The sequence below is a fragment of the Ictidomys tridecemlineatus genome, chromosome 10 (assembly GCF_052094955.1).
Source record: "Ictidomys tridecemlineatus isolate mIctTri1 chromosome 10, mIctTri1.hap1, whole genome shotgun sequence".
Classification (NCBI taxonomy): Eukaryota; Metazoa; Chordata; class Mammalia; order Rodentia; family Sciuridae; genus Ictidomys; species Ictidomys tridecemlineatus.
In genome coordinates this window covers 55,693,803-55,706,331 of record NC_135486.1, presented here as the reverse complement: position 1 = coordinate 55,706,331, position 12,529 = coordinate 55,693,803, and the positions used below count along the sequence as shown (strand labels likewise).

At 37.2% G+C, this 12,529-nt stretch overlaps 1 protein-coding gene across 9 annotated transcripts in view; it reads right to left on the bottom strand.

Moving 5' to 3' along the window:
* The window catches only part of Akt3 (AKT serine/threonine kinase 3), a 267,691-nt gene extending 255,834 nt beyond the window's left edge, over positions 1 to 11,857 (bottom strand). For 5 of the 9 annotated variants that reach the window (XM_040277169.2, XM_078022979.1, XM_078022978.1 and 2 more), the window contains exon 1: positions 965 to 1,122. Coding sequence is in view for 4 of the 9 variants with exons in the window: in XM_078022976.1 (XP_077879102.1) it covers positions 965 to 1,010 (46 nt within the window). In the remaining 5 variants the exon portion in view is untranslated. Of the gene's footprint in view, positions 1 to 964; positions 1,123 to 11,609 lie in introns of those variants that run through there. The other 4 variants (XM_078022976.1, XM_078022977.1, XM_078022982.1 and 1 more) reach the window with 1 other exon arrangement.
* Positions 11,858 to 12,529: the final 672 nt, after the last annotated feature.

Below are 12,529 nucleotides of genomic sequence, written 5' to 3'. Positions count from 1 at the left end.
GTTACACTACATTTGCTGAATTTACCAAAGTGTAACTTAAAATTGTTTTATTTTATTACAATTCAATAAGGCTGATTTAAAAGTTCAATAATATACAATCACATTTAACTACTGACAACAACTTTTCAGCGTAGGTATCAGCTATAAATCTTCAAATAATATGAAAATCAGTATTTAAGAGGTACCTTTAACCAGAAAACAGGAACTAAAAAGTCCTAAAAATGGCAGAGTTTTCATCCTACTCAACTTAGCCGTGTGAGTAAATAGTAGTTGCCTAGCAACTAGTCTAAACTCTAGATTTCTAATAAATACATTGACTACATAAGCAGGTAATCTCACAGATAACAAACTAAGCTTTACATTAAAAAGTTCTTTCTTTAATAATAATAATAATGAACATTTTACTTTGAGCAGTAAATACAAAAAACAGATAATGAAAAATAAAAATATAAAATTAAAAATACAAAAAAAAAACACAACTTCTCATTTGGCCTTTTACCTCAAGACTTTACATATCTAATTTATGGAACTGTTGATTCCATGAGTTTGTTGGTGACCCCTCCCCCGTTAATTATTTTAAGTCCTTCTTGTGCCACCATCCAAATTTAACTGAATACTTTTATTTATATATTTACATATCATTAAATACATATAAGACCTCGCCTACATATTAAATGACTCTAAAGCTATCTGTGGACACCACAGAAAAATATAGCACTAATATGCATGCACATAATGTACCAGAAAGTCAAATCTCATTTCATAACTAAACCATAAATATTAAAGTCAAGAATTATAAAGAAATCCCTAATAAACAAAATCCTTACATACATGTTATATATCATTTCTCTCTTACTAGACAGCATGTTTAAAAATTTCAGGAAAAAAAGATCAACTTCTAAGACACCACTCACTGTTTAGCACGCTTACCAACCATATCATTTGGATTTTGTTGAGCACTTACCCCTCTTCTGAACCCAACCTTCTTTCACAATGGTAACATCGCTCATGATGGCTCCCCTATGAGCCCCAAACTTGGAGAAATGGTACTTCGTGATATCAGCTTTAGGGTTTGGATTCTCTGCTGCTGCTGCCCTTCCCACTCTCTAGTGATGACTCAGCCTAGAAGGAAGTATTGAAGAAAGAATTTCTTTTTTTTCCATTCTTGCAACTCACATAGCAATAACAAACAACTAATTCTTTGTAAATGTCTTCAACTTGCCTGACCTCACATAAAAGTCTAGCTCTTCAAACTGCAGAGCTTATTTATTAAATATTTCTATAATGAATGCACTTCCCTGGTCTTATGACAGATTTAAAATGATAGCGAAACTTTTAAATCTAAGAGATTACAATAAAATGTCTTAAGAAAACCACTGGCACACCTATACAAAAACATAATATAGAAAATTTGTGACATGTATCTGAAGTGAAGAAAAGATAAAATGAAAGTTAAGTGGCTTACATCTGTTAATTCCAGAAAGTTAAGGCAAACCATTATGAATATTTTTAATTGCTGTACTTTAAGAAAATATGATGTCCTAAGAAACTAATGTTTATGTATTCTTATTCAGCCTTATTCCAGGAAATATTTTAGGTAGATTTACAGTAAACACATAATGAGAAATCATTTATTTTTTTAAAGGACATGAAGAAAGTGAAACAAAGAGGATATGAAAGTAGAAAAAAATGAGTATTCAGGATGTACTAAGCACTGTTATTGGTGCTTACATTTATCATTCTCAGATAATCTTCACAATCCTCTTATTGGTACTGTTAGGTCGGTGGTGGCCAGGTACTATTAACTATATTTCATAGATGGGGAAAGTGAGACTGGCAGAGATTAAACAGCTTACTGGAGTTCCACAGATCTAGTAATTGATGGGAGTCCAGATATGAACCCAAGCTGACTGACTTCAGAGTCTGCGTTTTTAGAAAACTACATAGTCTTAAGATAAAAGAAAATCAGAGTAAAAGTCTTTGTTTATGAAAGATGAGCCACAAATTTCAGGAAACACAACAGGTTTAAATATTTATAATAAAATGGAAAAAGTTGCCCAGAAAGAATTCAATGCCTCCTAGGACAAAAACCAGAAATTCATTTCATGGGTCTTCTTAAGATATCATAAAGCGCAATAATTAAAAGTCCTTAAAAACATCCTTATATATAGTGGTGAGTTTATAGGACTATTTCTTATTATCCCTCTCAACCTAAAAAAGGAGTTAAAGGACAAAACTGCGTCACAGCATTTCCACATTCTCAAAGAAGTGGTTCCAGCACACTGATGTTATAGTAGTCCAGGAACAAAAGTATAAATTTTAGATAACCAGAAAAATGGATATACAGACTATATAACCATACTATCTGCCAACTTGTTTTTTTTTATTATTTTGTTGTTATTGTTAATTGACCTTTATTTTGTTTATTTGTATGTGGTGCTGAGAATCGAACCCAGTGCCCCACACATGCTAGGCAAGGGCTCTACCACGAAGCTACAACCCCAGCCCACTCAACTTGGGTTTTGATTAATAAAACATAGCAGTTAAGTTTAAGATCAGACTCCCTAAATAGTACTGAACTAGATTACAGGTTTTTCTCCAATGCAAATTAAGTGCAGACAGAGCCTAATCATTTAGCAATCAAGAGTCAAGACTAAACATCCTCTGAACTGCCTGACTAGCCTGACAAAGGCTCCGCAGCTTAAAAGAAAACAACCTCTTGTGCCATGGTACTGAAGGCAATACCCATAGGTTGGACCAGGACTACTCAAAATCATCATAGGTATCTGCTCTTGTAGAGTCAAAAAGGGTATTAAAATCTAGGCTTGTTTTCCCAAAATATGTTTAAGAGAATACTAAATTAGAGAAATTCTGGAAAATAAAAAAGAAGTTGGGCAAATAAGTTTAGGAAATTTCTACAAACCACATCCTTCTCAAAACATCACTAGCAATGTATTAAATGTTCTAACATGTATAACTTCTTTATTCCAGCAAAGCCTAAACTAATACCACCATACAAAATGTTCACCTAATTCAAGATCAGACCCATTTCACCACTAAAAATGGCACCTCCCACCCCCCCAAAAAAGCCTGCAGGAAAGAATCTAATCATCATTTTAATTTGACTGCTTTAACACCCTAAAGAACCCAGCTACATAAGACAGATCTAGGTAACTGAAAGGGTTAATTCATTATACTACATAAATAATCAGGGAAACACTCAGGCAAAATGATGTCTTCAAAAGATCTGTGTGGTAGCTCTTCTCTTTGACAGTACTTTAAGTAAGGGGTCCCACATCTAGTAAAGCCATCTTTTTGTGTGTTTTTGTGGTGCTGGGGTTTGAACCCAGGGCCTTGTGCATGAGAGGCAAACACTCTACCAAGTTATATCCCCAGGTCCGTAGTAAAGCCATTCTTTGTGACTATAAAATTACATAATCTGAGTTCAAGAGAATTTTACATCTTATTATTCTTGACAGTGAAAGTGGACAAAAGATCAGGGAAATAATTAGTAACAACAAAAAATAAATATCTAATAAACATATACTTCCTATTAAAATAATTTGCATTATGATATCCTTATAAAGAACACCAAGAAGTATTTTTAAAATTGAAAATAAGTGGACATTTTATAATCGAAATCTTAAAGCTGGAAGGATTTGTATTTTAGAGTTGAAGAAAAAGAAGTCAGACATATAACATGACTTGCCCAAGCTCACACAGCCACTATATGGGAGAACCAAGAGTAGACAACCAGGAATATAGGTATGCTTTTTCCACTGGCACTGCCTCTTCAGTACAAAACAATAAAATGAAATACCCAGATCAACCTAAATCAAGAAATTTTGTTTTTCAATGAAGTAGTTTCTAAAACCTAATTTTTTGGATAAGTTTTTTTTTATCAGTGTTTGTGTAAAATTTAAGCTGCTAAAAACGTACATTAAATACACAATCTTCCGGTCAATAATCGTAATATTCAGCTTTTAAAACTGCTTCTGGATATTTATTGGCTAAAATAATACCTTCTTCAAAGAACTTAAAAGATGTCATAAGTCAAAAATAAGCAACAAACTATGGTCTTACCTCAAGTCATCTTTCATGTTACTAAAAACACTAGTCTATAAGATGAACTGGAACTTTTGCTACCTGTTCCCTAGAGTACAGCAAACCTCCTTCCTACACTCCTAATTTCTATAGAAATATGTTCTATCCAGTGAGTCAAGACAAAATTTGGCTTATTTTTCTTTTAAGCCTATTGCATTAAACATTTCACTGTGGACAATCTAATTTTTCCTATTCTTATAAAATGTTTCACACAAAATTCATGGCAGATTCAATACAGAATTAATACAGAGCAGTTACATCAAAGGTATCTTCATTCAAGACTACTTGAAGAATCTAACAATAATTATTATATTTGAATGCCATTTTATAATGTACAAAATATTTCACATTTTTATTTCACTTAATTACAATATAAATTAGTAAAGCAATTTGATAGTGCCAGGGACTTAGATTTTCAACAAATATGGAATAAATGAATGAGTGAATGAATGAACAAAAATGCAGCTTTAGATAACTAATTTTAAAAAGAGGCTACCTAGGTGTAGTGTTGCACACCTATATTTCCAGAGACTCAGGAGGCTGAGACAAGATCACAAGTTTGAGGCCAACCTCAGCAACTTAGTGAGGCCCTAACCAACTTACTGAGACCATGTCTCAAAATAAAAAATAAAAAGAGCTGGGGATGTGGCTCAGTGGTTAAGCATCCCTGGGTTCAATCCCCAGTACCAAAAAAGAAATAAAGAAAGAAAAGAAGCAAACCACAGCTTAAGCAAACAAATACTGTAAATCAACAAAGACAATGGTTTTATGCTATATTAAAAACAAATCTGAATTTAAACATCCTGGAATTTAATATGAATTTACTATTTACATCTATGTAAATAATTCAAATTATAATATTCTTTCCTATCCTTTAAAGTATGTTTCCTGCAAGATGAGTGTCAGAATGAACCCAACTACTATGTGTAACTATAGAGCTCTTAATAAAATAAAAAAGATTAGCTGGAACCTTGCCATCCATTTCCTAGAGAACAAACTTCACCTCTCTCCTACAATCCTAACTTTTAAAGATGTGTTCTATCCAGTGAGTTATAAATGACAAATTTTGAATTTTTCTTTGAAGCCTACTGCATTTAAGCATATACCTATTCCATTAATTGCAAGGACTAGAACATGTTAAAACTATTCTTATTTGACTTTTTTTTTGGACAATTTTTGTTTTGATCATCAAGCTCCAACTCCAAACAAAATAAACATCAATACTACCCAAAAATTATCATGGGGAAAAAAAGAGGAAAGAACAGCCTATTTGCTCAATGATATTTTTTAATTTTTTTAAAAGAATATGTTTACATATAGCAATCAACCATGCAATGTTAAGCAATAATTAAACTTCAACTATGTGTTAGAATATCATTCACTCAAAAAGTATCTAATATACACAGAATTACTCAGTCAACTATATATTGATTTTCTACTCTGTGGCAAAAATGATATTGAATTAAGGTAAGTATTTTTAAAAATATTTTCCAAACCTATATTAAAATCTGTCATCAAAGATCTTTCATTTATAAGACTTCATTTGATTCTACAAAAACTCTGTGCAGTAGTTAATGAATCCACAGTATTGAATCTAAGAAAACTATGACCAGTAATGCTGACACTTCCCCACAGTTATCATAGCAAGCTAGTAACAAGTAACAAGAGTAACCATCTACAAGCGAGGTCATCTATCAATTTGATATGCTTTCTATCCATTAGTAAGATATGAACTCTCAAATATACATAATTAACATTTGCAAGTAGTTCCGAACAATTTTTACACCATATTATCTTCCAAAAGTACAAGAGCAAAACATTTTAAACTACATAAAAAATTTAATAACTAAAGTATCACAAATGAAATTATAACAGAAGACTAAAAGTAAGTTGACACACAGTCAAAAGGTGCCTCCAGCAATTCTCTTTCATACAAATAAGAACAAAACTTAATAGGATAATAATTTCCTATATGTTAATTTCTAAGTTAAATGTCAGAATACAATTTAATAACTTTTTCTAAACTATAATAATTCTTAAACTTTGGCTATAATGCTGTCTGAAATCTACTTTTTCTATCACAGTTTTTATATACTGTATATATGCTAACCAAACAGAATAAGAACAACTAATGTTCAAATACAATGAAATATTGCTATTTAAAATACAAATGATGGTCAAAAGTATCCACAATATAATTCTATGGTTTTTTTCTGATTTTAAGAAATAGGTGAAACTAATACATGCCATAATAAATACATGAGAATATACAAAACTTCTAATTCTAAGATAGTCTTTCCCTTTTGAGTTGCTATGTATTAAAAATATATATATCATATTCAGTCAGAGGCCCAGTGGCACATGCCTGTAATCCAGCAACATAAGATCACAAAAGTTTGAGGCCAGATTCAGCAATTTAGTGAGGTTCTAATTACTTCAGTAAGTCCCTGTCTCAAAATAAAAAATAAAAAAAATTAAAAGGGCTGGGTTGTAAGTATAGCTCAGTGGTAAAGTACCCTGGGCTCAATATCTAAAACAAAACAAAACAAAACACCATATCACATTCAGAAGTAAGTTACATAAACCATGTACTATTATTTTAGATTGTTTTCCTCTCATCAGAGCACAATAATACACTTAGTGGAACATTCTTAAAGCCCTCTATCAGAGATTCAGATTGTGATGGTAAAATACTTGAATAGATATAACTTTCAGACATAATTATCAGTTCTTTAAAACTGTCACTTCTATAAAATACATCTACAAAAACTTAAAGCTTCATTTTTCCTTTTTAGGGCATTTTGAGCGCCATTTAACCAATATGTCCATTATTAAAATTATCATTTTGTGACTAGGTGATATATTTAATATTCTAATTTAAAACAATTAGGAAAATATTCATCAGATTCCTTTGCTTCATGAACTAAACCACTAAACAAGAGCCAGGCTTAGGGATGCATTCCTGTAACCTCCACTTACTCAGGAGGCTGAGACAGTAGAATCCCAAATTTGAAGCCAGTTTGGGCAACTTAGATATGCCCTGTCTAAAACTAAAAAAGGGCTGGTGATATAGCTCAATGACAGAATGCCCCTGAGTTCAATCCCCAGTTCCACAAAAAACAAATAAATAAAAATAAACAAGCTTCTGATAAATTATTCCATTTTTTTCTTATAAAAAGTGTCCATTTCTCATATAAAAAGTGTTACTTGTCTCTATGTGAAGGCACCTTGATAACCTAGGTTGAGGACTACCAAAATATCTTCAGTTATAGATGGCCACATATTTCTAACATACATCTAAAATCTGATTTGGAGACCATTTTAATCATAAAATAAAATCTATACATACACATTAATACAATTAATATATGGTTCAGTAAACGTCAAAATCATCTTAACAATTTTATCCCAGGCTTAACTGAGAGTTAACCAGTCAAGTCTGAATCCTATAACAAAGTTCATCACAATTGTACATTAGAAAGAGCACTGGACTAACCAAAAAACTTGGTTCCCTGTTCCAGACTCTGCCCTACCCAGAGTAATGCTGAGTAAGATCCCTTTAATTATTTAATTTCCTTAGTAATAAAGTGTTGCATTAGATGAGCTATTTGAATAGCTCATAATTCTTGCAGAACTAACATCTGATTTCTCAAAATTTATTAAAAATCTGTTTCACATATAGATGGCATCATAAGTGACAGTATCACGATTTTACATAATTTTTGTCCTCAAGAACTGAATAAATAGTTGGGAAGATAAAGCATCAAACAGCAATTCAGACAAAATTTGGTCTAAACTACAATATTGGCAAAATATCCCCTAGCCACTCAAATATGGTCAGAGGCTTTCCTCAGGGAGGAAAAAAAAAAAAAATCTCATTTTAAAATTCTCTGTGTCTTCCTTTAGTAAATCTTTCTATTTTCTCTGCAGATTAGCAAAATATACTCACTTAGAAATGTAAAATATCTAGTTGGTAATAAATATAAGCAGAGGACTGATAAAAAGCAGAACTAAAAAAAAAAACACACCTATAGTTCAAGAACATATTAATGTAATTACCAAATACTATTTGTAGATTACCTGGCAGGAGAAATGAGTTTGTATTTAATCTGATGAAAGACTACAATGTTAAAATAAGATGTATAAGCAGTAGAGGCATTCAATTTGGCACTTAAAACAAATGAAATGAAAAAGAATGTTAATGGGTCAGTCAACACACTTCTGTTTTTTACTATATTGATTCTGTGAAGCTTATTGTACATTATGCAAATTTAAACTCTAAGAATTAACTCCAGAAATAGGCACAAATAAGTTAGAGAAGATGCTAAAGAAAAAGTGTTCCAGAATCAGGAAAAATCAGATTTTTTTATGCCACAGTAAGTATTTTTCTCACATGAAAATCACTTTCAAAAGTGTAGCAAGAATTACTGTGAAGACAAAGTGAATTAATACATGAAAAGTACACATAGCAGTGCCTGGCACATGACAAATACTCACCAAGCACTAACTAGCATTAACTGGAAATTGGAATCTAGACCATGACAAAACATCTGTTAACATCAGAAAATTCAGGCTACCCTTCCAGAAAAGTGTACATTATGTGAAACCAGGATTTTTATAATACTAATACCCATACTGAAATCTGGAGTTGAGGAATAATTTTAAATGATTTAAATTTTATAACACAAAATTTCTACAGAAATTATCTTAAAAATGCAAGCCAAATTTCAAGAATAATTTGGTCAAAGCAAAATGAAAATGGTTTTTCTGTCCTTGCACATTGTTATTCCAATCTAAATAGTTTTAAATTATTTTTAATGCTTCAGACTGACCTCATACTTTAAAAACCAGATCCTATCAAATCAAGGTAAAGATCCATTAACATATTAATAGTAAGTGTATCTTAATCATCTAAAGGACAAATTCCTGAACTAACAGGTATTAAAAACCAAGCAAACTGTAACTACCTATCTTCATAAAAATATGGAAAGTTTAAATAAAAGGTAAACTTCCACAAAACCAATTTATAGTTCCTCTTTTAAAAGAAGCCCCAATGGTTGGAAATTTTCATGTTTAAATCAAAAGCTAGAGTTTAAAAAATCTTAAATTTTTACTTTGCAGATTCCATTTTCTCTAAGTTTAACCAATACTTTTTTTTTTTTTTTGGTTTGCAATGATTCTGAAAACAAATTCTTTCTCACTATAGCAATCTTCTGAATAAAATATAAATATTTAAAATTTTTACTCAAACCAGCCCCCAGAACAACATTCCACTCTAATAATTTGTTAAATGAATAAAACCTTAAAACTATTTTACAACTATTTTTTGTATAAAATTACATAACCAAAAAAGTCCAAAGCAGACCTTTAAGTGTTCTGACATACATAACAACTAAGGATCAATGTCAAGATTATTAAGCTAACTATTAATTTTAAGTTGGAAGACAATTCACTAATCATTACAGAAAGGCTAAGCATGGGAGAGAAAATGAATATGAGTAATGGTGCCACAAATTTTTTGGCATAATTAGTATGTACTTTTTAACTTTAAAATATTGTAGGAAAACATACCATAGAAAATACACAATACAACTGAAAACTAACCACTACCTGCAGTTCATCTAAATTCCAATGTTGTTTCATTCATGTAATGTATGCTTTCCCTGACTTTAAAATTTGAAACTCAAACCAGATACTGGGGTCATCCCAAGTATGAAAACAAAAAGATCTTCAAAGACAATCAAGATTATATATTGACAAAGAAAAAAGTTACATTATGTCTTGCATATAATTGTGTATTCACTCAGATATTATGGAAAAACTAGAAATTTATGAAGTAGCCATTTTCTAATAGAAAAATTTCATACTTTAGACAACCACCTCTTAGAATATTCATATTTACACATATTTTTCAAATGATACTCATTCTAAATCTTATTTCTTAAATCATTTTTATTGAACTAGTCCACCTTTGATTTTTCCAACTTTTCCCTAAGTGAATATATCATCCAATGAGTGTCTACAGAAAACAAAATGCAGTGGTTGTCTAGAGATTTATGGTTCTTCTAAAACTTATGACTTCAGAAAATAAGAAACACGTCTAAAGAAATGAGTTGAGGTAATGGTCAATGTACTAACTATGAATGAAAAGTCATTCATATCCTTTAGCTTCAAGAAGCATTTTCTAAAAACAAAGTGTAAATATTTTATTAGTACTAGAAATTATTATAAATGTATAGGTTTCGTTGTTGTTTCTATTTGGAAACTATCAATTACAACCCATTGGGCTTTCAACCAAAATACCTCACTGGCAAAATGAGCTTTATTTTCATAACATTTTTTGATAAGATAAATGTGAGCATCCTAGCTTTTGATGTATGGGTGAGCATTTCCTCTGCTTTCTGAGGACAAACAACCAGTAAATAATAGCACTGGGAAAAACCTAGCCCCAAAGAGTTTCAGTATCTCTAGCCTAAAGGTAGATTCCCGGGAAATCCCAAACAAGGGGTGACCCCGCCTCAGCATCAGGGTTATCACAGCAACCACCGAGACTTCAAGTTTGGGCTCTGAAGGGCCCCACCAACATCATGGCTGATGCAGACTGATGCGCAGGAGGAGGAGGAGGTGGACGAGGAAGAGGCTGGTTTGTTTACTTGCAGCCAGAGCCGCCGCCGCCGCCACCGCCACCACCGCCGCCGCCGCCGCCAGCAGCGACAGCATCAGTGTATCAGCCAAACCCAGCATCTTCCGCACATTTCTATTCTTAGCACACAACTCCCAAGCGGATCAAAACCCCACTACTATTAAAAACACAGACAAGTATGTTACCCACCTCCCACACACACACACACACACACACACACACACAGCACCCCACCCGCGCCGTCTTTTCCTGTGCGCAGGCAGCAGGGTAGGGTGGGACAGGAAGGGGACCCCGGGGGACGCCGGTGCATCCTCGCTTTCACCCCACCCTAGGCGCATAGACAGCCCCAGCGCCAGGGCAAACGACAGACAGCCCCCTCCCCCCCAGCAACCCAAACACACTGACACCGGGCTACCCGTTATATAACCTCACCGCCGCCCCGGGCCAAGTGGGCGCCCCCTCCCCACGCCCCGCGGCCCGGACTGGGAGGGCCTAGGGGAAGGAGCCAGAGTTGCGCAGAGACAGGAGGCGCCGGGCCCGGGCAGCCCAGACACAGACGGTACCGCTAGGCCGGGAACACCCCTCCCCCGGCCCCCAGTACACCACCGCCCCCCAGTTTCCCCCGGAAAGTAAGGGGGTGTCGGTGTCATCCGCGCCGGGCATCCCCTGGCCTCGCCACCCACACCCAAAGCTTCGGGTGACCCAGCCTCCGCCCACGCCCCCGGCGCAGTGACAACCCAGACGCCCCCGCCTCACCCTACCCCGCCGCCACCCCCCGCCCGTGGCCCGCAGTGAGAGGGAACCCGGCTTGGGGGGCCCGAGGGAGTGGAGGGGAGCGAGAGTGGGGGGCGGTGGCTGTTACCTGCAAAGGCGGCGGCGGCGGCCCCGCAGCTGCTCGGGCGGTGGCGGAGGATGGAGCTGGGGGGGCGGGGGGAGGAGAGGGGGCGACTCGGGGGTCCCCCCTCCCTCCTCCACCCCTCCTATCCTCCCCCCACCCCGCAGAGCCTCTAGCCCCCTGGAGCCCGGGGCGACTGGCGGGAGGGCAGGCGAAGGGCTGCAGGGGAGGGAGGGAGGGAGCCGGCCGGGCCGGGCCGCGGAGCTGGAGCGGGCGGCGGCGGCGGCGGGAGGAGGCGGGAGGAGGGCGGGCGGCGGCGGGGGGGGGGCGAGGAGGCGGAGACTCTACATGGGAATCGGATACCGGCTACAAATTCAATTCATCACCAGAAAACACCGCTTGGGCGGGGGCCGGGTCGGGCCGGCCGGGAGGCCACAGGCGGAGGCTCTGGGTCCCTGGACGCGACTCGCGCGGGGCGGGGGTCTGCGGCCTCGTCTGCAGGGCCGAACCGCGCCTAGGGGACCCTGCCGCCGTCACCCCGCCCCCTCCTTCCTCCCTCGCGGGGCTGTAGCTGATCGGTTCTCGCCGCCGCCGCGGGGCTTGTTGTTGACTTTGAGGAAAACTCCTGACGTCAGGGGCTGGCTCTCGGCGACTGGCGGGAGAGGCTTCCCCGGGTCCCTGGGCCTGCCCGCCGCCTCCCTACCCGGCCCTAGTCCTCAGGCTTCCCCGTGCCCCCCAAACCCGCGGCGCCCGACGCCCCCTCTCCTCTCGCGAGAACATCCCCCCACCCCCAGCCAGCCAGCGCCGGGAGCCGGGGCAGTCATTCCTGAGCGGGAAGTTCTGGGTTTCCCGGCGCCCGCGTGGCTCTCGGTGGACACCCCAGGCTCGCTGTAGAAGGTCCCCTCGCAGAGGCGTCCTCTGCATGCCCACCCGCCTTGGCTAGGGCT